Raw genomic sequence first — 24,635 nt, 5'->3', positions numbered from 1 at the left:
TGGTGCTTGGAGTGTCCCTTTCCAAGGAAATGTGAACACTGAGACAGACTGCTGAAGAGTTAATATTACAAACTTTGTTTGTGGTAATTTTCTTATTTCACCCCCATTTGATTTTGTTCTTCTTTTTCTCTGAATGGGCCATTTATAGTGACCTCATTTTCTCTGTGCTTGATAACACGTGGGCTTATCACACCCTGTAACATATTGTCTGTTCGTGAGGCTTAATCAGTCATTGGCAGTATACCATTTACATTTGGAAAGACTTAACTCATTGAACATGTGATAGAAGTAGTTATTGTAAAAGATAATAGATTAATTCACTTAAGAAAAAATGTTTTATGACATTCTTACATTATATTCTTGCTTTTATACTAATCCATCTGCACAAAACGAAAAAAAAAATATATGAAATGGCACTGTATGATATTGGCCTTTTGTTGCTTTAACCAATGGGCCGTAAGAACAAGTGTAGACATTCAACATAGGCCTTTTTCTGAAGTTTACCTCCTTACATTTTCATCATTGCAACCTTCCCCAAGCTCCATCTATTTAAATTTTTGGAAAGCTTGTTAAATACATCATTGCAAAATAACAATTGAAAAACCACAAGTATTTTTACCCCTTATTAAGTTCAAGGAGTCAAATAATTTTTGATTGGTTTCACACTTACCTGGGTCCCTCTGTCCTTCCAGTCATCTGTGATATTGCAAATTCCGCTTTATAAATATCAATTTTGTCCAACTTTGAATGTGTCAGCAGAGACACTGCCATTTTTTCCTTTCAGTGACCGTGCCACTTCAAGTCCTAATAAGCGAAAGGTTAATATTGCTTAAGTAGGTGAGGCCACCGGTGGCCAGGCGGCCCAGGTAAATGTTTGATAAAATATGCTTTTGTGCTTCCGCACATTTCAGTGTTTAGTGAGTAAACCCCTCCAATGTTTTGGCTGATTTTTTTTTTTTCTTTCACAATCTGTCGTATTGTTACCAGACATGATAATGCACCGAATGTTATAGATGAAGTAGTCAGACTTCCCGACAGTTTCTATGGCTACAGTGAACCCACTCATTTGATTAAAACAAAATAATCCATTCTTTCAGAATTACTAAAACTGTTCCTTTTGTACTAAACGGTTCTGCTGTCATATACGGTAGTTTATATACCATAATATCATTAATGCTGTAGTATTGTCATTTAATTTTACTTATATGTGTAGTGATCAGTCTGATTATCGGATAACCAGATTGACCACATTGGGTATCTTTTCAATCTAATATCTATTACATAAATGAATTGTAATGGCTTACCATAGTTAATGCTATTGGAGTAAATTTAGTGGTTTTAAGACCACTAATGCATTTAAAAGTGAATTCACAATATTTTTAGCCTTTTTTTTGTTTTTTAATTAATGTAAGCTTGGGGAATTGGAACCAATGTTTGTAGGAATCAACAAGCCAACCCATCCATGTGTATTATTGCCTCACATGGCACAGATATGGTGAGGGGATAGGAGGCAGTCCACAAGTCGCTGGCATTCCTTAAATAACGCCCTCATCGTACAACACACAATATTAGAATGATAAAGTAGGTGTTAATGTCTGGTATTTATCAAAGATGGAGTCATATTTTATTCATTATGCAGGATATGCTGTGAAGCCATAGAACATGTCCTTTGGAAGCCCTCTTCCCCTACAATTGGTACAGGGTCCCTGTTCTCAGAAATGTTATTTAATTACTAGTTTTCCTCACACGCCACAGACTGGATGTGAAAACGGGTCTCGTGGTTCATTTTGGATATTATTATTTTACTTTGGGAATTATTAAGTATGGTGAATAATATTTCAGCTAACACCCAAGATTGCCCAGTTTACTTTATTGGCTAACGTAACCTTGATTAAAGGTGGAGGCATATTTAATTCATTAAACTTCTTAATACCCTCAGGTTGATTCTAGCTCTAGTGATTTGATTCCAAGAACGCCTTCCCTTAGTGAAAACATTTAAGAATAATTTGACAATGTACATAGTTCAGCCATTCGCCCCCGCTGCCTCTCCCGGAAGCTTCTGCCAAAACATTAAGCCTGGCAGTGCATAGCCACTCTCGTTGGCTGTGAGAGCTCAGCCATTGAGCAGTCTCTGCACAGCAGGGTTTAGCTCAGTAGATCTAACCGGAGCTTCCAGCAGGATGGAAGATGGCAATGGGACCCAAGTAACTTGTCAAACCATTCTTAGCTGTCAGGGTCCTTACATATGCAAAATTGACATACTTATAATGCTGTGGGTAAATGCACTATAAATGGGAGCCGTAATTTTTCTGCGTTTTCGGATATTAAAATCAATTTCGCATTAGTTTATCAGAATGTGTATATTTTCTTGTTATTACTTTTTAGAAAACTTGTTAGTTTTCACATTATCCTCAACGATATAAATTGCTTGGGGGCTAATATTCCACCCTAAAGGGGCACAGAAAGAGTTAAATCGTTATGTAATATGTACTTATGGGATGCATTCTATCATTCTACACATAACTGTAACCAGACAAATAGACGCACAGGAACAGAGGGGTTTAGGGCCCTGCTCAATGAACTCACATGCTAGAGGTATCATATTTGAGATGGGAACTGAGCTCTGACTCCCTTCTGACATGTCATTGTTTAATGAGAGATTAGCAGAGTGAAATGGTATTACTGCTTCTTTAAATCATTTTGAGCCATGTATGTAAATAACAATACTAGTAATTGCAGAGCAGATGGACTATGCAAATCCCCCCCCCCCACCAAATAAATACAATGCCCCTATACTTGTTTTGTTCTGGGAACACAATAAAGATAAATGTGCTAAGGAAATGATGTGGCTGAGTGCTTTTCTTAGATAAATGTGTTTTTAGCACCTGTATTTATCCCGTCCCAATGAGACAATAACACACGTTTGTATTTTTACACATTTTATATTTTCTGCACAAGCATGTGATTTAACTCCTTGTGCAAGCTTTACACGTATTCTGCGTGGCTGCCAAATACAGCATTCTGTGGATACACCAGAGGGGTTTCACATATTACTATTCATGCTGATGGAGAGTACATTCAATTGATGGCCTGTAGTATGCAATATTTAGTGGCAGCAGGGAAGAGATCTATTAAAGCTGTTAACTGATTTTTTTTTATGATTGGTCTATTTATGCATGCAGAGGCCCATTATTTAAATGAACACTGTAGCATTAGTAATGTACAGTACAGTGGGACCTCACACCTCTCCCTAGTTATAAATACCCTCATGCTCCTCATAGAAATGCATGTGGGACCTAATGCACATTCAATCTTTCCCATAGTATAGCAGTGAATCAATGGTTTGCTAAGGGGCTTCCGCATCACGTGACCAAATTTTACTCAGTCAGTGTAGTCATACTAGGGGTGGACTAAACTCTGCAATGTAACTATGTTTCTAAAAACCTGCACTGTTTTACCATGCCGGGTTAAGAGTACAGGGGCACTGCACCCACTTGGTTTGGGTGACTAAAGTGTTCCTTTAATAGTCTTTCTAAATGATTGAGTAGTACTGTTAGAAAAATGATTTACCTACAAAATTTCCCATAGATCTTATTGACTTATGTAGCTAAATCATTTAGGACGTCTTTCTAACAGTATTGCTTCATTTGGAAAGCTTATTAAATTGAGGCCTATACTTGAATTGTTTTTGACTAGTTTTTATCAGAGTGTTGTCTGAGGAGCTCAGTTTGTGATGCTGGGAGAGCCCTGTTTCTGTGAAACCCCTAACTGAAGTTGTTATGGTGCTTAGTGTTCCTTTTACGTTGCTGTCCTATTCCTGATTGCTTCAAACATTCCATGTCACTCAAAGTAGGTCAGTAGGTTGGTTATGGGTGCTACAACTCAGTTCTCTGTCAAAGTGCTTTTAAATATCATTCATGAGGCCCCATCAGCTCAACCCATCACTCTCGTTATTGTTATGGTGAAAGCGAGCGTCCTAATTGATAATGTCAGTTCTGTCCATATTTAGATGGCAAAATAGTGTAAATCCATCACCTGGCACTCAGCATACCACCGCTGTCCAAATAGAGTTTGAAAAAGACCAGGTCACGGCAATCTCTAGTTATAATTAAACTGCTTTAAAACTGTTTGACACAGAACCAGGGAACCTCAACAGGTATAGTGGTTATAGTGTTTCGACTGCCTCTTTAATACTCGCGCAACGTGTTCTAGAAGATGAAGTTTCATAGTGTAGGTTCCTTTCACACAGCTATGGCTTGCCAAAAGACATAAAACCTATGGAATGTGAAACAGACCACAAGTAAGTCACATCCCTGTACAGTGCGCCATGGGAACTCCGAGCTCAGAACGTGAAAGGATGTGGTCATTTTTTTCCTTATATTTTTTTAATAAGCATGTTCGTAAGGTTATTTAAAAAAAAAAAAAAAAAAAAAAAAGGAAGAGAATTCCTGTGTCAAGTGTAAATGTTTTTACTGGCTAAACTGCGAAGTCTGCAAAATACATTCACCAAAGTTACAAGTTTTTCTTTGCTAATGCTAAAGACAGAGCCGCTCCCTTTGGATTTATATTTTATAAGCTTTTTTGCTGAGAAATCCAATTTATGAACTGGCCTTTTGCCTTGTTATTTGCAGTATAACACCATGCGTGTAGCCTGTAAAAAGATAGAACATGGAAGGTTATTCAGCACATAGTTTGCCCATCCCAAAGCTCCTGGAGGCAGGGAAGGGTTGTCATTTATGGCATCCCAGCGGCAACCACCATCAGACAGCCGGAGTATGTCTTCCTCAGACTTGACTAGCAACTCCAGTTGCTCTTAAACCACAACTCCCATAATTCCTAGTGAGCTGACTGAACCTTGGTTAGGCATTTTGGCCAAAAATCCCATGGTGGATTTAAAATAGAGTGAAATGCACTGAAAATACTCTTTAAATAGTAAGAATGCATAGATGCTTACCTCTAAATGTGTCTTGTTTATTATGTTTCTCTGTAATAAATCTATTATTTGAATTTGGATGAAGTACGGAATACCTTTGTGGCTGAATTATCCGATGGATATGGATAATTATGAAGGTACCAGAATTGTTCTCTTAGCACTACAGATGGACTTTGGATCTTCCAAGGATGTTCCTGGTGCACCTGCAAATTGTTAGATTCATGTCAGAATACTGATGTGTTGGAGCTGAGGGTATCATTTAGCTTTGTCAAAGCCTTGTGCTGTTCTATCGTTTCCTTATTCATAATTATAGTACTCATTGACATCGTCCCCCAACAGGAAGAGGAAAGATCATTTTTAATTTACCTTCCCTATTCCTAGGTTTGCTCACAGGCAATTTGTAAATATGTTGTCATACGTACACCATACCTCCCAAGCTTCTGTCTTCAGGAAGGTTAGTCAGATTTATTACATTTATCAGAGTGCAGACCTGGAGAAGTCTTGAGTGTATCAAGATAAGGAGAGAGCAAAACAGGGCAACGAGAACAGGCTACGACACTGTGACCAGAAAGGACAGTGTCGGTCTGGACTTGCGGTCCTGTGTACCGCAGGGGGACTCTTGGGGTCCCCAGGGGCTTAACCCCTAAATGAGTGAAAAACGATAAAAAGGATGCCAAAGGGTCTCGAATAGAACAAGTCCCGAGACCCTGAGCATCGCCTAGATATAAGTATGACTAGTAGGCAAATACTACGTAATCGGTACTATCTAGATAAACCCACAGTGTGTGAGGCTAAAAGAAATAGTGCCAGAAAAAATTAAAGCATACAAAAATGAAATATATACAGTATATCCAATATATACAATAATCGACTATACCGCCGATATAGATTATAGAGAAGAACCACTGCAAAGTAGTCAAAAAGGATCTACACCATACAGAACAAAAAATAAAAAAGGGTAAACTTTAATTGAAACTAGTTAAAATCTGAGTGTCAGGTCCCTCAGTGGTCTCTATAACTAAACCGCACTCTGTGAGACAGCATGCTACACATGCAAGTAGGGGCAAAATATCTCCAATCAGGACCACTAATGGGTCACAAGGTTCCCCCTATAAGCAGAAATCCCTGTATATAGACCTCTTTAGTATAACTTAAAGATCTTAGGAATAGGAGCAGTCAATATGTGCCATTCGTCAGCCAGAGCAATATAAAGGTATCAGAGGAGAGAATATACATTGAGATGAAAATCAGTATATAATAGACTGATCATAAACTTAATAAAGCCTCTCTCCCTGGTAAACTAGCTAGACAGGTATAGTGATAGAAAAAGATAGATCATAGCTTAATGCTTGAAACAGAATAGAGCTTAAGAGTGCTCAAGATCCATGATGCCCAATGCCCATATCAGATAGGTATAGGTAAATTGCCCAGTATAATGCCCTATATATGTATCAAGATAAGCAGATTGGGTAATGTTTAAACACAGGTGTTTGGAGGTCTCCTTAGTGAACAGAGACTATAGGTTTTAACACAGTAATAGCTCAACACATTACAGGATACAGGTACAGCAATTGTTTAAAATGATGCGTTGATTACTGCTAAAAAATTTTTGGGGGGTTGGAAAACGTAAGTTCTCTACATTTTTTGTTATAAAACATGATTGTACAATTTGGAGCTTATATATCAGGGCTTGACAAATGTGCTTTGAATCCAGCTAAAAAAGTTAGGAGCCAGGTTTGTTTTTGTAATCTTACAAAGCTTTATTTTTAACAACAAAAATACAATTCTTAAAGGGACACTATAGTCACCAGGACCACTACAGCTTAATGTAGTGGTTCTGGTGTCTATGGCCTGTCCCTGGAGGCGTTTAAATGTGAACACTCCCTTTTCAGAGAAGAGGCAGTGTTTTCATTGCGGCCTAGTGACACCTCCAGTGGCAGGCACTCAGACAGCCACTAAAGTGATTCCTATCTCAGTGCTGTACACTGTGCAGCACCTACATTCAGCTTCTCCACCCTCTGCATGGAGGCGCTGAACATTCCCCATAGAGATGTATTTATTTAATGCATCTCTGTGAGTAGATGCTGATTGGCCCTGCGTTTTCCAACGCTGTAACAATGATGGGTTGAGGAATCTGTGCTAAGCTAGCTCCAGCTCTCTCTCAGCCTAAGATTGGACAGATAATGTTGAAGTAAAGCATTAGAGGGTTACGGCATGAGTAGACAGAGGGACATGATGTGAGAAGTGTAAACTTGATAGGTTGTGTGACGGACCGCCTGGCACCCTGACTGGGTACCTCCATCAATCGTTGCTTCCTAGTAATCCTTGAGTACTATAAGCACCGCACCGGACACCATAACCACCCCACAGACCACCGCAGCTTGGTTGGGGTCTTGCTGTTCTCCAGCCACCCTGACCCAAGACCAGGATCCAGCTTCCAGTTGGTAGGCCTCCCTTAGTCCAGAGGGAGAAGAAGGCTGCTCTTACAAAAGCAATCGTCGTGAGTAAAGTGATTATAGCAAATCCCCAGAGTGAATATAGCTCTCCAGTCCCCCAAACGTGAGCCTAGACTTCATGAAGGGTAAAACTAATCTTGTTTAATGGTAGCCACTCGCCTTTTATGACCGTACCCATGCAAGAGGCACTTCCCCCTGAACCTGAGAGTAAACCACAGTAGAAACAAATACACAATCACATTGGCTCTCAGGTCCAGGACACTCCCATACAAAATAGGTCAATCCCTCCCCTATGCCTGGGAGATAATGGAGTCAAGCACTATGCTAAACTCTATTATCTCCAAACACAAAAAACACACATTTTCCAAACACCCCAAAAGTACCTTAAAACACACAAAATCCCCACAAAAGTTACATCCCCTGATAGCCCTGATCTGGGTGACCAATATATCCAAAAATCACCCAGATCAGGGGTTCAGAAATGTCCTGAAAGTCATAGTTTTGCCCGACCGCACACATGGTCCCATGCCCAGAACAGTTCCATAGAATCGCAGCTAAGTTCCGTTGGGGGACCGACCTGGAACCGCCAAGCTTTCATGCCGAAAATAGTTCTAGGGCATTAGCGGCTATGTCCCCCTGAAGTCTATTCGCGGCTTTGGTCAATGCGAACGGCCACCAGTGAGCTAGCGTTCGGTTCTATGGAAAGTGCCGACCCAGGGGGAATAAAATGAGTCTTTACAATCGCTGACCTGGCCCATAGTCTTTTGGCTATGCATAGGATGAGGCAGAGGCATCAATGATGCCCACCGATTATCAAAGATAAAGAATAGTCTTTTGGCAGGAGACTGGCAAACAGGCCCCTCCAAGAACACGTGACAAGGCTCAGTTTGTCACAGGTTGTAAGATATAAAATCTAGCAAGAAAGATGATGGGGCTGTGCTTCCAATTATATCACTTCCATGTCTGCCTTCTTCGCCATTTTATCATTTCTGTGTCTTACTTCGTGTTTAATTCCAAGCCAATTTGGTAATATCTGACTGCTATGACACATAAATAAGCAGAAAAGGTGCTTCAATACGTTTCACACATTTCATTATTTATATTACATATATTCTATTCAATATGTATACATAAACGTGAATAATTCCATACAAAATGTTAGCAATTTTGATATCACATTTCTAAGAATTTGTTTAAGATTTTTTATGTTCTTTTTTTTTTTTTTATTTTACTGCACGGCAAAACAGACCGATAAACCGAGACATTTCCAATTAATTAAATCGACAATAAACAGATGTAGCAATATCAAGGAATGTCAAAGTACTGCACTGTTTTATATTAGGCAAGGCAAAACTCACATGAGCAGGCTGAAATGACCTATCTTGCCAGAAAGGAAAATCTCAGCTAAACAGTGGAGAGGACTAGCTAGACAATAGAAGTGACTGCTTAAGGACGAAGTTGCTCATGAGAAGAGAATCACTGGACCCCTGAATACTACCGTGGCTAACAAAACACACAAACTAATTAACTCAAAACACAAGGATTCCCTCTGTATAGGTATATGAGACAGCTTCTACTGGTAGCATGTGGGCATAAAACTGCGAGCTGAATCGCTGCACAAGTATGTTGGCAAGTCCCCCATTAGCCGTCCAATGCCATCAGAAAATTCTAGGCGATCTTCGGAGGCGAAAGCAGTACGGGAGCAAGGTGAGTTGTATCCTCTGCCCCAGGCCTGTATGAGGGAGAGCAACTTCAAACCGTGGATTTTGGAGCTCGACAGGGCCAAGTCCATCCCAGTTGGGGGATAGGGGAAGACATTGGTGTTAACAGTCCTTCCCCCATGTGGATGATGTTCTGTGGTGTAACCCCTTTGGGGCCTGCAGCCTAGGAGGACCAACACAATTATGAACAGACATCTGAGAATTTAGTACGCCTCGAGGCCTCCTCCCTCCATACTTCACTTCCCCCTGATCATCAACTTGCGGTTGGTAAGGTAGCAAAATCGTTATAGCCTCCAGTGTTGTCCAGAAGAGAGCGAATATCGCCTCCAGCTCAATAGTGAGCTTTCAATCATACCAGGCTGGGAACACTTCAGTTTTTGCTCGCAGTAAACATGTGCATCTGCCTTCTTGGTTAGTTACATCTCACAGGGGAGACTTGCAACAGAGGAGGTATGTATGTGAGTCCAGTGGGAACCGAGATGACCCAGGGCGGGGAGGGCTACAGGAGGACTCTGCACTGAGACTATGCTGCACAGAACAAAAGAGCGGGAGAGAAGTCGCCACTTCCGTCCAGTGGCTCCACTAGGCTTCACCTGGCGCAGCAAGAAAACTCGCAGCTGGCACCTCTAGAACCGGATCCAGGTAACATCTCTCATAACAGAAGGGATGTAAGTCCCAGAGGGTGCTGGATGAGTGTGCTGGGCGATGCTGGTTTGCAGTATATAGCTAAGTAGCGGAGGATCACTCACAGAGTGCGTCTGTCCACCATGATGATCAGTATCCTTCCCATTTTAAGAAATTTATTTTATGGAGCATGTTGATCAGGAGATATGAGAGAAAAATATTGGCTAATTTTTAATTAAATGCTGTGATAATTTGGTGTCTGGGTCCTTTTACAGTAGTTCTTGTTATTAATTGCATGTTTTACCAAACTCTGCAAATTAAAGGACCACTCTAGGCACCCAGACCACTTCAGCTTAATGAAGTGGTCTGGGTGCCAGGTCCCTCTAGGATTAATCCTTTTTTTTTTTTATAAACTTAGCAGTTTCAGAGAAACTGCTATGTTTATAATAGGGTTAATCCAGCCTCCAAATCCTCTAGTGGCTGTCTCACTGACAGCCGCTAGAGGCGCTTGCGTGATTCTCACTGTGAAAATCACAGTGAGAGCACGCAATTGTCCATAGGAAAGCATTGTAAATGCTTTCCTATGAGACCGGCTGAATGCACGCGCAGCTCTTGCCGCGCATGCGCATTCAGCCGAAAGGGAGGATCGGAGGTGGAGAGGAGGAGGAGAGCGGGGAGCTCTCCTCCTCCTCTCCACCTCCGATCCTCCCTTTCGGCTGAATGCGCATGCGCGGCAAGAGCTGCGCGTGCATTCAGCCGGGGAGCCCGGCGCTGGAGAAAGGTAAGTGTTTAACCCCTTCCTCTCCCCAGAGCCCGGCAGGAGGAGGTCCCTGAGGGTGGGGGCACGAGTATGTTTTCCTGGCACTATAGTGGTCCTTTAACCCCTTAAGGACACATGACGTGTGTGACACGTCATGATTCCCTTTTATTCCAGAAGTTTGGTCCTTAAGGGGTTAATGTTTCTTCGAAGCATGAATCTAAATCTATAAATCTAATTTGTGTATTTCCCCCACCTGCCTTCCTGCACATGAATTATAGACAATATAGCATTGTGATAACTGACATTTCCATTCATTTAATCTGAATAAATTCCATTAATTTAAAAGTGATGTTAAAGTTCTTGTCGTTTACGGTACTTTCAGTTAATAAAGTAAATTGAACTGGTTTGTGTTTAGCATGGACTCTTGTATTAGTTCTGCTTTCTATATAAACACCTGTCTACTACAGCTGGATATCAGGGTTGTTTTTCCGTGGGAAATACTGCCTTTCGTAGGGAAACATTGACCTACAAATTATCTGTATGTTATTATCTAAAAGGAAACTGTTGAGTAAAAGTATTTCCCCCCCTCCCCCCACATGTTTTATTGTATTATAAAGATAAAATATTAAATAAAAAAATACAGGAAAATAAAAGTGAAATCCCTGTCAGAAGTGACCGTTTTGCTTTAACTGTTGAGACTGCCAGTGTCATTGCTCCTTTTGTGAGAGGCACCTTAAATGTCTGAGATTTACAACTTATATTGTTTGAATTTTTTTTCAATGCAAGAGTTCTCTTTTCCTGATCTCCGAAATCTATAACCGTTTAATTCAGGATCAAGTTTGAGGCCTATAGTGGCAGCTCTGTGTTTCTCTGTGGCTCTAGATATGCCTTGCATATTTGAGACAGGAGGGAATTTTAACTCCTACTTATTATCAAATATTTCTCCTTCCTGAAATTACCTCAGTGTTTAATACTGCAATCAATCTTGGCCGAGCGCTGAAAAATTCCAAAACTAATACTTACTGTCTATGATGCTTCCATTCCGAGAGGCTGTGGACAATCTTTTCTATTTCAGATTATTTGAGGAAAGCGTAGTTGGTAAACATTCTCTGTTAGATGTGCATACATGTATTGCTGACCACAACATGACTTTGTGGTGTAATTCTAAAGAGCTTTAACGTTTTAACTGTCCCCATGTTTGTATTGCTTTATCTTGGCATGCCTTTTTCTCAAAATCAGCCAGTCTAGAGTGCAACTCTCCTAATTCTTAACCAGGCTTTACCAATATGATCATTTTGGGACTTCTACTCTACTTCTGCTTCTACTTCTTAACCAGGGGACTTCCTCTCCACCACTTCACAGTTTGTAGAAATGGGATGTGAAACTGTGTCCTGCCTTCCAGGTGCGGCATTATTACAACTACCATCATTCTCTCCTTTTCTGTATCTGTCTGAATTGCTGAAAAGAGACCTGCGTCCATCAAATTATAATAAGTTATTGAAACTTGAGAATAAAATATGCCTGCAGAGCTTTTAAAAACTAGTGGGGAATGTTTTCCAACAAGTATTTAATGGTCAAGGTTGTATATCTCTGCTGTAAAGTCCATTTTTAGTATGTAGGATCACTAGGTTTGAATCGGTTTATTAAGACAATGTTTTAGCACTCAGCAAACCGCTCTCTTCAGAAGCTTGAACGCCGATTATGTACACAGTGTTCTTATGGATTGCTTTGTTGCTGCAGCATAAGTGACAGAATATCAAATTCTTGTAGAACCATGCAGCTCAACAACTGATTCACACCATTTCCACCTGATCACATTTTGACTTCTGTGATTTGCTTTTTGAAGCTACCTTCGATTGTCAAGAAAATAAGTGTAATGAGTATATGGCTGAATGGAGATTTACCTGCTCTTAACACAAGTGCAGGATAAATACTATTCAAAGATAGATTGCCTCAATATTAAACAACTCCGTTGAAAGTGCATTGACAAATGCAAAGGCTTGGCCTGCAGTTGTGGGAGGGGCATGTTACCCTACTTAAACCCCCCCTACTCACCTTCAGCCGTCCCGTACGTGATTTTAGCAATTCGCATGTCCCCACCCTCCACTCCCTCTATCTTTTCATTACACCTCATCACCCATGATGCCGCGACGTCGGTTCCGGCACACCTCAACAAACTTATTTCCCCCTTTACTATGCTACCCTTGGTACGCTTCCTATACGGCCTTATTTGCCCCTCACACAGCTGAAAGTCTTCCTCTGTTGCCTTTTTTGAGAAATTTATTGTATGGTTATATTGGAAAGGCTGGAATGCATAAACCATTATGTTTTAACACATGCAGAAGGCTATGCTATTAGTTGAAAATTAATCATGGGAGTTGTTGAGAAGGTGCTACATTTTGTAGTGATCAGCAGAAGGTTCGATTATACAGCCCAAGGCTGCAAGCACTTAATTTGCTATTGAATTTCTTTAAGACGGTTAGTACAAGCTCTAGAACTGATCTCTTCCTGGGCCTTTACCCCACCTTCTGGCTCTCTTTTCAATCATTTCAGACCCACTGTCCAAGTTATATACCTCCAGATCCTGCTGCCCATGTATGACCATTTATGATCACTCACCACATGGCATGCATTATTAATCCGTAGCCAACGTTGCTATGAATATCTTACCAGTTGACCATTTTTGATCACTCACCACATGGATGGCATGCATTATTAATCAGTAGCCAACGTGGCACCGTTTACGTTACCATATGAATATCTTGCATTGGCTTTTTATGAGCAAGCTTTGGCATGACTGGTTGAAAAGTCATACATACCAAACAATACATCCTATTTCAGACAGCTTCAACATTATTTTGATTATGTTCAATAACCAAAACAATATTCTATGAAAAATGTAAAAGCTAAAGCAATTCAACTCATGCACAGTTGAGACAAAGCTTTGGAATGTTTGTTCTGATCGTTTTGACAGTAGAACTTTGCCCCAGGAGCCTTGCCATCACGAATATGGAACATTCTATATGGTTTGTCATTAGTGCCCTCTACAGGCAATTGTAATAAAGCCTGCTTATCAATCCGTAGACTTCAGGAATCGTTATCTTAATCATGTGTTCACCCCTCACATTATCTGCCTTATTAACACTTATTAGCATTGTAATATATACATCTCAAACTGCGGTTTGCATAGCAAATATAACTTTTGTGGCTGATAACTTTGACTACAATCTTTAAATGTTGAACAAGTATCTGTAAACCTGTAAAGTGAAGAACAGGATACAGCCATTTCTAATTTATGCTGCATATATAGTTCCTTTTATAGTATAGTAGGTAAACTAGAAAAATGGTCAGAGTTGTGGCAACTGACATTTAATGTGGATAAGTGCAAGATAATGCATCTTGGACGTAAAAACCCAAGGGTAGAGTACAAAATATTTGATAGAGTCCTAACCTCAACATCTGAGGAAAGGGATTTAGGGGTGATTATTTCTGATGACTTAAAGGTAGGCAGACAATGTAATAGAGCAGCAGGAAATGCTAGCAGAATGCTTGGTTGTATAGGGAGAGGTATTAGCAGTAGAAAGAGGGAAGTGCTCATGCCATTGTACAGAACACTGGTGAGACCTCACTTGGAGTACTGTACACAGTACTGGAGACCCTATCTTCAGAAGGATATTGATACCTTAGAGAGAGTTCAAAGAAGGGCTACTAAACTGGTTCATGGATTGCAGGATAAAACTTACCAGGAAAGGTTGAAGGATCTTAACATGTATAGCTTGGAGGAAAGACGAGACAGGGGGGATATGATAGAAACATTTAAATACATAAAGGGAATCAACACAGTAAAGGAGGAGACTATATTTAAAAGAAGAAAAACTACCACAACAAGAGGACATAGTCTTAAATTAGAGGGACAAAGGTTTAAAAATAATACCAGGAAGTATTACTTTACTGAGAGGGTAGTGGATGCATGGAATAGCCTTCCAGCTGAAGTGGTAGAGGTTAACACAGTAAAGGAGTTTAAGCATGCGTGGGATAGGCATAAGGCTATCCTAACTATAAGATAAGGCCAGGGACTAATGAAAGTATTTAGAAAACTGGGCAGACTAGATGGGCCGAATGGTTCTTATCTGCCGTCACATTCTATGTTTCTATGTTTCTAGTACATTTCCACATTGTGATTCTGGGAAGCCAAAATATGTTTCACTCAGCAGTTTGTCTCTGGAAAACCTGGTATAACTTGTGACCCTAAATACAGCTATATATAGCGAAATACGCACGCCTGCTTGTTTTCCATCAAAATTGTGTTTGATCATTCTACCCAAGCACAGCCTTATTCCATTTGCCAATGTAGTTATGAATTCTTACATTGTAAGCAACCTGGATCATAGCAGTCTGCAACTAGCGGGACTTAATGTACGTTCTGTTTTCAGTCTGCAGCTGGTATCACATCATCCTTTACTCTTCCCAACAACCACTCCTACTTAACAATGTTGTGCGCACAGCACTAATACTGCACATTAATCATTCTGATTATATCTGTAGATTTAGCTAAACAACCCACTAATGACATATCCTGGGCTATTTTTATTAGAATCTGATTTTTGCTTTGTTTGTTTTTCTTTACTGTATTTATTTTCTTTTCAGTAAAAATATGAACACAGGATTTTCCATTACGCTGTGCATTCAAATGTCTCACATGCCTTCGTAGGGGTGCCTGGATATCCGAAGTCACATCTTCAGCATAAATCTAAAACAATTAAACCGTGCCTTTCTCCTACTCAGTAGGTTTGCATGGTCACATAGGGGGAGATTAATAAAAGTATCATGTTCTGAAAAGTGGTGCAATCGCCACGGAAACCAGTAGAACAATCTAGCACATATGATTGGTGATTCCACCAATCTTACATCACTACACACCTTTTCATACCTCCTGGTCCTGCAGTCTGTGGTTCAGCATTATACGGAGCTAATAGTGCAATAAAAGGGACACTCTGTGACACTCGTTGTGTGCCCTCTCTTCAGCAGCCTTGATATTGTCAACATTACGTCTCTATATTTTCAGGGGCAATTCTGTCCAGCCTGGATGGCAATGAAACACTGATAGTTCTTGAGACTGGTTACTTCAACGGTATCTGGAGAACTAGAGATTGCAACCCCAGTTGTCTGGCTGTGTATTTTACATGCACCTTTTGAAAAAAGTCTACCTCTAGTAAAGCAAAACGTGGCTATTTTGTGTAATATCTGACACAAGTTTCCATAAGGTAAAACAGGGACATTAACGCACTTTGTGCAGTGGTTATGGTGCTTACAATGTTCCTGTGTGTATAACTATGCGTAACCAACTGAAAAGGATAATTGCCTTCCCCAGTGTAATATTCACCTTTTCCAATTCATATGGTCTGACATTTTGCAGCCAAACACTACACTGCCGAGGCAAGTGTAGAGAATGTCCGATATTACTGTATTAATAAACCCTTAATTTATTCTGTTTATTCTTATACTGCTCTGACACTTGTATAGATCAATGACAGCTACACCTGAAGCAGTTTTTTAGTCTCCTATATTTTGTACATTTAAATGAGCTTGAGATAAGAGCTCAGCATGTGTATTTCTATTAAATATGGGTCCAATATGCTGTGCAAATAACCTCTGATATGGAATTGTATCTGCACCTTCTTTAGGTTGAGGAAAATCTGAAAATTAACTGTATTGTCATCCAGAGAACAGTCAGTCAGGAGCAGCCTAGGTTAATGACCATTGCAGTCTTAGAGCTGCCATTTCCTCCCCTGCTCCAGCCTGTCATGTGGGATAACATGTTTGCTTTATGACTTTTGTGGGGTTCCCCCTAAAACTTAGAACTAGCACTCCAAATCCAGCGTGTAGTAGAATTCTCCACTTCCCTAGAGACTCTTAAATCTCTGCAGGAATGTGTGGATACAAAGGCCCAATTGAGTCCAGAAGGCAAACTTTGTCAATGGGTTGTTCATCAGTATGCTGGAAACACTGCTATACTGTGAACCATACAAAGACACAAATTGCTGTATTACATAAGAAATGCCGCAAGGTTTACATATGCATTGTCCAATCGAGAGAAAAACATGTATTTTAATCTACAGAATAATGGCACTAGCTTCTCATTAACTGTAAAGTTTCGGTGGTATGGTCACTGCATCTGTGGTGGGATGTAGGATCCAGAAAAAGGGTCTTTTGTGTGGTTTTTAGTTATTGGTTATTTCCTAATTTTTTCGTTCAGTGAATGCTGAATGTTAAAATGTCAGGTTGTAGTAAATTTATGGGTTTATGTGAATACGGCACTGTAAGGACTACAGATTAAAGTAGTGGTTATGGTGAAAGGAGCCTTATGGTGCCAAATTCCTTAATTTTGTGGGTCGTCTTTTAAGTGGTTTATTGAAACCGTTTTCAGGGGCCGGATCTGGGTGCCTGTCAAGATGCTTGACAGAAAATGGAGGAAAATCAACCAAAGACTCCTTGCACCATAACAACTACTATAAGTGGTTTTATTATTATTGCCATTTATATAACGCCAACAGATTCCGCACCACTTTACAATATTATGAGAGGGGGGATTTAACTTTAAATAGGACAATTACAGGAAAACTTACAGGAACAATAGGTTGAAGTACCCTGCTCAAACGAGCTTACACTCTTTAGGAGGTGGGATATTAGACACATTAGGACGGGAAATAGCAATCAAAAAAGGTGGGGGTGAAGCAGAGCTGGAGGAGAGAGTAGAGTGCTGCCCTTTAGGAGAGAGCAAGAGACAGGTATGTAAGGTAGAGGTTACTCTGGGAGGACATAATCTTTCCTAAAGATATGGGTTTTAAGGTACTTTTTAAAGGATTGAAGACTAGGGGAGAGTATGATGGCGGTAGGCAGGCTATTCCATAGGAAGGGAGCAACGGACAGGAGAAGGTCACGGGCAGAGCGGAGAGACCGTGAAGGGGCATATCTAAGAGATATAAGAGGGGCTAGAATTGTTCAGTGCTTTATAGGTATGGGTTAGCAATTTGAATTGACTCCTATAGGATACAGGAAGCCAATGTAAGGACTGACAGAGGGGTGAGGTATGAGAGGACCGACTAGAGAGAAAAATCATTCATTACAGACTGTAGCGGGGCAATAGGGCTTTTGGAAGACCAATTAGGAAAGGATTACAATAATCCATGCGGGAAATTACTTGAGCATGGACAAGCTCCTTGGTAGCATCTTGCGTAAGAAAGGGGCGGATGCGGGCTATGTTTTTAAGATGGAATCTACAGGATTTGGCAAAATAACAACCTGTTAAACTAGGCTTTTTTGCCTCAGATTTTAGCCCCATTTAAACAATTTGTCTGGAATTTCACAGTTATTTTTTGTCATTATTTTTGGTATTTGTTTATATTTGCAACTTATATCAGCAACTTGCAGCAAAGGGCTGACTTAATGAGGAGGAATAATCTTGCAAGGCCTGTGAAAGTAGTTATCATGGCAGCCATCTGGAATACTGAAAAAGTGATTATTACTTTAATTTCAAAACACTGTATTTTTGAAAAATATTAAGGTACCTACAGCAGTTACAGAGCATTGAAACACTATCTGCTCATTGTGTGAGCCAAATTGCACATGTATAGTTTTAGTAATGGACTTACGATTGAAATGTGTATGCCTATTAATGTAAATGCTAATGAGTAGCATTTATTTGGAAGAAAATCAGGATTTTAAGTACCTATGCTTGAAGGCTTAAAAGAAGTATTGTCTCTGCAAACTCTAATTACTAACAATTTGCCAATTGTAATAATTGCGTCTTTTATTTTAATTATCATTATCTTGCAGTAGACCGTATATTATAACTATCATCTGTTATGTATGTTGTTTAATAACAGCTGCCAAGTAACATTTAAATACTTTATTTGTTGTAACTGATTAGATGCTGTCCTGCAGGCTACACATGCTGCCATGTGGTGGCATAACTCACTGTGCTATTCCCCCCAACCAGTTCTGTTAAGGGAACAATGCAATTTAAAGACATATACCTTTTTGTGTTCCTTTACCAGTTTATATTACTGGGAACCACTTTTAAAAATAATATTTCAAAAAGCAATTTAACATACCTGTAATGCAGTGCCAAAACGGACATCTTACTGCTGCCTTATCCTCCTAATGTGAGATCATTAGGCTTTATGGACTGTGTGCGATCACATGGTTCCCTTAGAGAAACATTGCAGAAATAGAGTGTATGCGTGGCAATCGCCGTGACCTGCCAATACAACATACCCACCATCTGTACCTTGCTGTTACTGAGCATAAAAAAGAATATGCCTTTTAAAAAAAATTAATTTCAGTTATAATCGTGTAATAGTGGCTATCTATCTGTCTTCTCAAAAGCAGAACTGTGTTCAATGATAGGGCTGCAGGGGCAGCATTTTGCCCCAAATTCACATCATTAAAAGTTGTTTTGGTGCTTACAGTCCCTATAAGGTTTATGCGCCCCTGCAGGTAGTTTTTAAATAAGTTACACGCGTGTAATTAATGTTATTATTGCACATACCATTCTTGCCCAAACAAATGGCAAATAACAAATGGCAAATCTAAACCAAGTATCTGCTTCTCTAGCTCGGATGCTGAAGTAGTATCACCTTCCCCGTACTGCAGGCTATATTTACTATTTGTTTTTTGTTTTTTAAATGAGTACGTCAAAAACGTAATATGTTTCCATCATTAATAGTTGTTGTATTTTTTTATAATTTTTCTAGGGCTATATGTTATCACAAGAAATACATTTTACAAAAAATTATGTTTACTCTGTAACTAAATAGTCTGGCCGCTGTGCAATTAGTTTAGAGATGTATCTCTCCTAATAGAATCTAGCACGTAGTGTTATGCAGAAGAAAAGCATTCAAATATTTATGAGTGCTAAAAAAACAATCAATATTGGTTTTCTGTAAAACTGGTACGGACAATATTCTGCACCTCTATGATAGACAGCAATGCATGTTACCTTTGTTGTTGTTTACTTCTTTCTGTGTCTGCACTAATCTGGTGATCTGAATAACGAAGCCAGTTAGGTTTGTGTTGTTTTTTTTTTTTAAATTGAGGCATAAAATCCAGGGGTGGATGATAGACCCACTTGAAAGTGAGCTGCTGTTTACAATAGCTGGACTGGTAAATCATTGCTGCAGTCAGCGCTGGTATTTTTAGGCTGTTTATTGACATCCTCTGAAACTCTGCCATATTACATGAATGAATTGTTAATCAGCTTTGTGCACAATGCCATTTTCTTTAATACCAGCTAGAATTTCTTTAAAATTGGAACATATTCTGGCAGGGATATCACTGTGTTCGAGTTCCAAGTTACAAATAATAGTAGCAGATGCTGTCGTGCGTTAACCTACAATGAAGAAGTACTTTCTGTTGGGTAATGGATGACTGGATTACATGCTCTGTTTTGGAAGGTCATGGAACAATCCATAGAATTTAATAAAGATGTAAAAACATTATATTTCCAGCACATTGTTTGCTGTTGCAGTAGTGTCAATAAAGGATCATCACACTATTGAGATTGTGCTGTTTGATATAAATGGTCTTGTGTAAGAAACGGTCCCTCTAGCCCAATGGTTGCATCAAAAATGGGGCCTTTGTGGATCTATAACCACATGACAACCTATGTAATCTCGCACATTTTAAACTGATCATACTGACTTTGCATTGGATGTTGAGGGTCAGTGAAGTCGAATTGTGCTGGTTGGACTCCCATTTACTAATACATTAAGCAGGTTAACTGTGGAAACGGATTCTGTACTTTGTTTGGAGATACTAGGAGGGGACCTTACTTGGCAATCTAATTAGGCCTCTATCCGAATTCGCAATTCTAGTGACTATTGCTGCTATCTCTTTCCTATTATATTTTATTGTAACTGCTCTTATCCGCTAATACAGTGTTTTCATTGCAAGTTGCATTTGTGTTTAATATGGTACAGAACAGCGTGTCACTGTTTATGATTGTTACTTGTTGTTCATTAACGTGTGTTGTGCCTTTTTCCTAGGTAGGTGCTTAGAATTAGTCTTAGTCTTATAATTACTATATCATTTAATAAAGTGTATTTTTAATATAGTGTTACCTGATATATAATATATATATTGTGTCACAGTTTAGTAAGTCACACTTTGCCTTTGTGTTAGCAGATTCCATGTTGTATACAGTGGCTGCTTTTTCTATTTTTGGAATTTTCTGGTTTTTAATTGCATATGTATTTTTATATATCTTCACGTATTTTTCACATTTTTATTTTGTAACAAATGCAGTAAGCCTCTTTGTTGCCCAGATCCAATAATAAATGACACAAAGTAACACAGTAAGTCCGTCCATATCCCGGGGGAGTAGAAGGAGCCACAGCAGTGACTTACATTTTGTAAGGAATTGACTGTTATCGGAAGTATGCCGTTGCAGCAAAACAACATTTTCACCCTTAAACACCGTTCCAAATATGCTGCAAACAGTGTTGCTATGGTTTCAACTCAAACCTGTTCTAGTGAAATACCATCAAAGGGATAAGTTGATCAGAGCCATTTTGACTCTTATTAGCAGTAGTTTGTAAAAATACAGAATTAATTTGGACACAGTCTGTGCTTCGGGTGTGAGGTTCAGGTATCCCCTGATGAGCATTTAGCAGACTGCTCCAGCCAGTGATGTTTAGGGCACTGAGAGACTGGTTTTATCCAAATCCTGTATGAGCAGTGAGTATAGCCTTCTGGGTGTCTCCAAATGTATTGATTATAGTAGACATTCAGTTTGAACATTTACTGAAAGAGATGTATGGCTGTAAACGTATCACCGCATATGTATGTCTTCACACCAATACTGACATACACACAGAATATGGGGACTGGTCCTTTTTATGAAGCAGTATATAAGCTATTAAGCAGTTTTAACCTATATTGTGTATCTGAGTGTGACCGTATATTCCTCCTATTATCCATTGTCTTTGCATTATATTTGAGGCTGAGAAGGACACTCTCTTGTACAATAGAGCTGTGCAAACATCTTTCCTTTTTTCCTCTTTTCCTTATTTCTTAATGTGTTATACCAAACTGAGTGAAATGGATCCTTTGCATGGATATTAGGTGTCTTTGAAGCTGGGTGCGTTACTGATTATAACTGAAATGATAACTGTCTCGTTTCGATACAAGGATGTGGGTAGAATCTCCTACTTTGAAATAAAGCAATGTTTGACACAATTATCTTTGCTATATAGGTCTAATATGCTTGAAATTAAGCTGAAGACATTCTAGATAGGCCGATAACTGATCTTAGTCTCCTGTGAAAAGCGGTTTCTGTTTTACTCCTTTCATCTTTCACATCCATATTATATCTTATAGTGGCTTAGTCATGAACATAAGAGTGTAAGCTTTGCAGGCTAGGAACAAACTCTAGAAATATCCGTATCCAGAAGTTACACGGCTACTATCGCATGGCATGAAGTTGATTTAATACTCTTGTTGAGAACTCTGCCTTCTTTATACAGCTTAAAAATGTTAAACCATTGCTGTATTTATGTGGTGCTTCCTTTCTAATTTTATATTATATGAAACTAGATCACTTAGCATGACTTACAAGTCTTTAATAGAACACTCCAGGTACCATAATCTTTTTGTCTTAGTAAACTTATGGTGCATGTAATCCCATGGCGCACTGTCTTGGCTTCAAGTCTTAAATTGATTTTAAAGGTACTCTATACAAAGCTGTATTCCTAACACTATAGTTCCCTCTTGTCCCCCTCTCCATTGCCTCCCCTCCAGCCAATAACATATTAAAAACCCTCTATTTACTGATCCAGCGCTGATCTGGGTATAGGATATGGGATTTTCAGCTAGGCGACCTAAAGCCCCGTAAGATCCCAGAACCGCTGCAATGTAAACATTGTAGTTTCTCTAAAATTGCAATAACTTACATTGCAGGACTAAGGGGGACAAATACATTGCACCCAGACCACTTTAACGGTTTAACAGTAAAGATGTGTGCCTGCGCACAGTCTGCTGCCTCTTCCCCTGTGCTGGGGCTAATGCGAAAACCTTAACTCGAGCAGCAAAGGGGCAGCAGTGACAGGCTGACAGTGTCCGTTGATTCTGGTTGAATAACCGTATTCTCCGTAGCGATGCCACTGTGCGTGCTGTCCCAGAGTTATTACATTGTCATTGCAGTAGACATTTTACAGTGTTTATTCACTACAGCAAAATATCAGCTTTCCTTTAACCCGATCTATTCCATTTGCTACTTTCATTGTAATCCTATACACCTGTAAGTCGTGTGACCAATTCCAGATCATCCAGGGTTCTAATGAAGAGCAGAATAGCTGTGTCTGTTTCATGTGTGCACACCTTCAGGTGCAAACCAGGGTAGTCATTGTTTAGACTCATTCCCTACACCGTGTCAGAGTACGGTTTCATGTTCTTTGTCAGTGCATCTATTTTTGTTACATGGAGGAAAGAACCATACATTATCACTGCAGACTTCAACAAATGGAACGGGAAAGAAATGCATGGAACTCTAAACTGCTTTATGTCAACAACTGCATTTGTAGAGAAATTACAACAAAACAAATGCTGACATTCTCATTTGTTTGGACAGCAATTGACTATGTAGGGATAGTTATTTGTATCTCATGACCCAGAGAGAGAGACCCTTTTTTTTGTTGATTCAATGGCCAGTTGTTGTTTTTTGGGAGGTTATTAAGATAGAAAGAAAAACGCTCCAATCATCTGGTTGTCATATATCACATGATGCAGGTTTTATAGTACTGGTACCTTTGGTTTAGTTCCCCTTGGTTCTACCATAAAGGAAGGTTGATCGAAATTCGTAAAATTAATCATATTTTTTTAAATATTTTTTTTTTTGGGTGCTTGGAGATACCATAGACTTACAAAAATTCATTTACTTTACATTCTGTAACAAGTAGGAAGTAAGGCTGGTGAAGTGGGTTTGTACCAGGTCCATACCCATATTGTGTGGTCTGGTTATGTAGGACAAGTGTTTGGACACACATGGTTATCATGTTCCCAGTAATTCTAATTTTCTTTTTTTCTCTGGCTGGTCTAGCACTTGCAAGTCCACTGTTAGAAGAAGAAAAGCTTTGGGCATGGCAAGTTAATATCCTCCTGCATATATATATTGTATCTAAACCGTTAGATTGTAACGCTTCAGCATTGTACACTCCAAAATATTGAAGATATCTCTAAGTATAAGAACGGATTACAACTGAAACAAGTGTTTCCTTAAACAAACTCTATGCAAAAGTGCATGCTGTGTATACTATTATGAGTAGTGTTACTATAAAGTGACAGAATTTGCCTGTGTTACCTATCCCGTTCAGTGTTGTTATTAGGATTGTCACCCTGGTGGGCTGTTCTGGCTAAATAAACTTGTACCCAGTATTTTATTTATTTATTTTTTGTGTTTTTCAGATTTTTTTTATATATATATATATATATAGTAAGAAGAATTACCGCATATACATATGACATGATTTTAATGAACTATTCGCTCATTTCACATGATTTCATTTCCTTATTATGCTATTTGTCTTTACAGTTGGGGAATGGCGGTCAACGTGTATTCTACCTCGATAACGCAGGAGACTATGAGCAGACATGACATCATTGCCTGGGTTAATGACATTTTGTGCTTAAACTACACAAAGGTCGAGCAGCTCTGTTCAGGTATGAGTCTTCTACTTAGGTTTGCGGGCTACCTGTGTTACATTTTAATAGTGTCTAAAACTTCAGACTTTTTTTTAAAATTGCACATAAAGCTCTGTGTGAAAAGAAACACATTTTAAACCTTTCTAAAAGTGTATGTGTTAATATTGGCTAAAAAATAAATAAAAATCCCATCCATACAAATGACCTTTAAATTGTGTACTTCTTTCAACCTGCTACAATGTTAAATGTCCTTCACTTCTTTATTGTTTCTTTATACAAATGGAATTGGATAAATCTAAATATTATCACCCAACAAACTCCATAAAAATGTTCAAATAATGATGTGTACTTCTGAAATGTATTATAATAATGGTAGGTTACCTTTTCAAAATAAAGACATGATAAATGGACCTTTATGTACTTGTCATAATGGGTCGGAAATG

At 39.2% G+C, this 24,635-nt stretch overlaps 1 protein-coding gene across 2 annotated transcripts in view; it reads left to right on the top strand.

The window, feature by feature from the left end:
• MAPRE2 (microtubule associated protein RP/EB family member 2) overlaps positions 1 to 24,635 on the top strand; it is a 198,156-nt gene that overhangs the window by 111,912 nt on the left and 61,609 nt on the right. For both annotated transcript variants that reach the window (XM_063451427.1, XM_063451426.1), the window contains one exon: positions 24,083 to 24,210. In XM_063451427.1, coding sequence (XP_063307497.1) covers positions 24,090 to 24,210 — 121 coding nt within the window. In that variant the 5' untranslated portion in view covers positions 24,083 to 24,089. The remainder of the gene's footprint in view (positions 1 to 24,082; positions 24,211 to 24,635) is intronic.

The sequence above is a fragment of the Pelobates fuscus genome, chromosome 4 (genome assembly GCF_036172605.1).
Source record: "Pelobates fuscus isolate aPelFus1 chromosome 4, aPelFus1.pri, whole genome shotgun sequence".
Taxonomy (NCBI): Eukaryota; Metazoa; Chordata; class Amphibia; order Anura; family Pelobatidae; genus Pelobates; species Pelobates fuscus.
The sequence above is the reverse complement of the archived record's forward strand: the minus strand, read 5'-3'. Positions and strand labels throughout refer to the sequence as shown.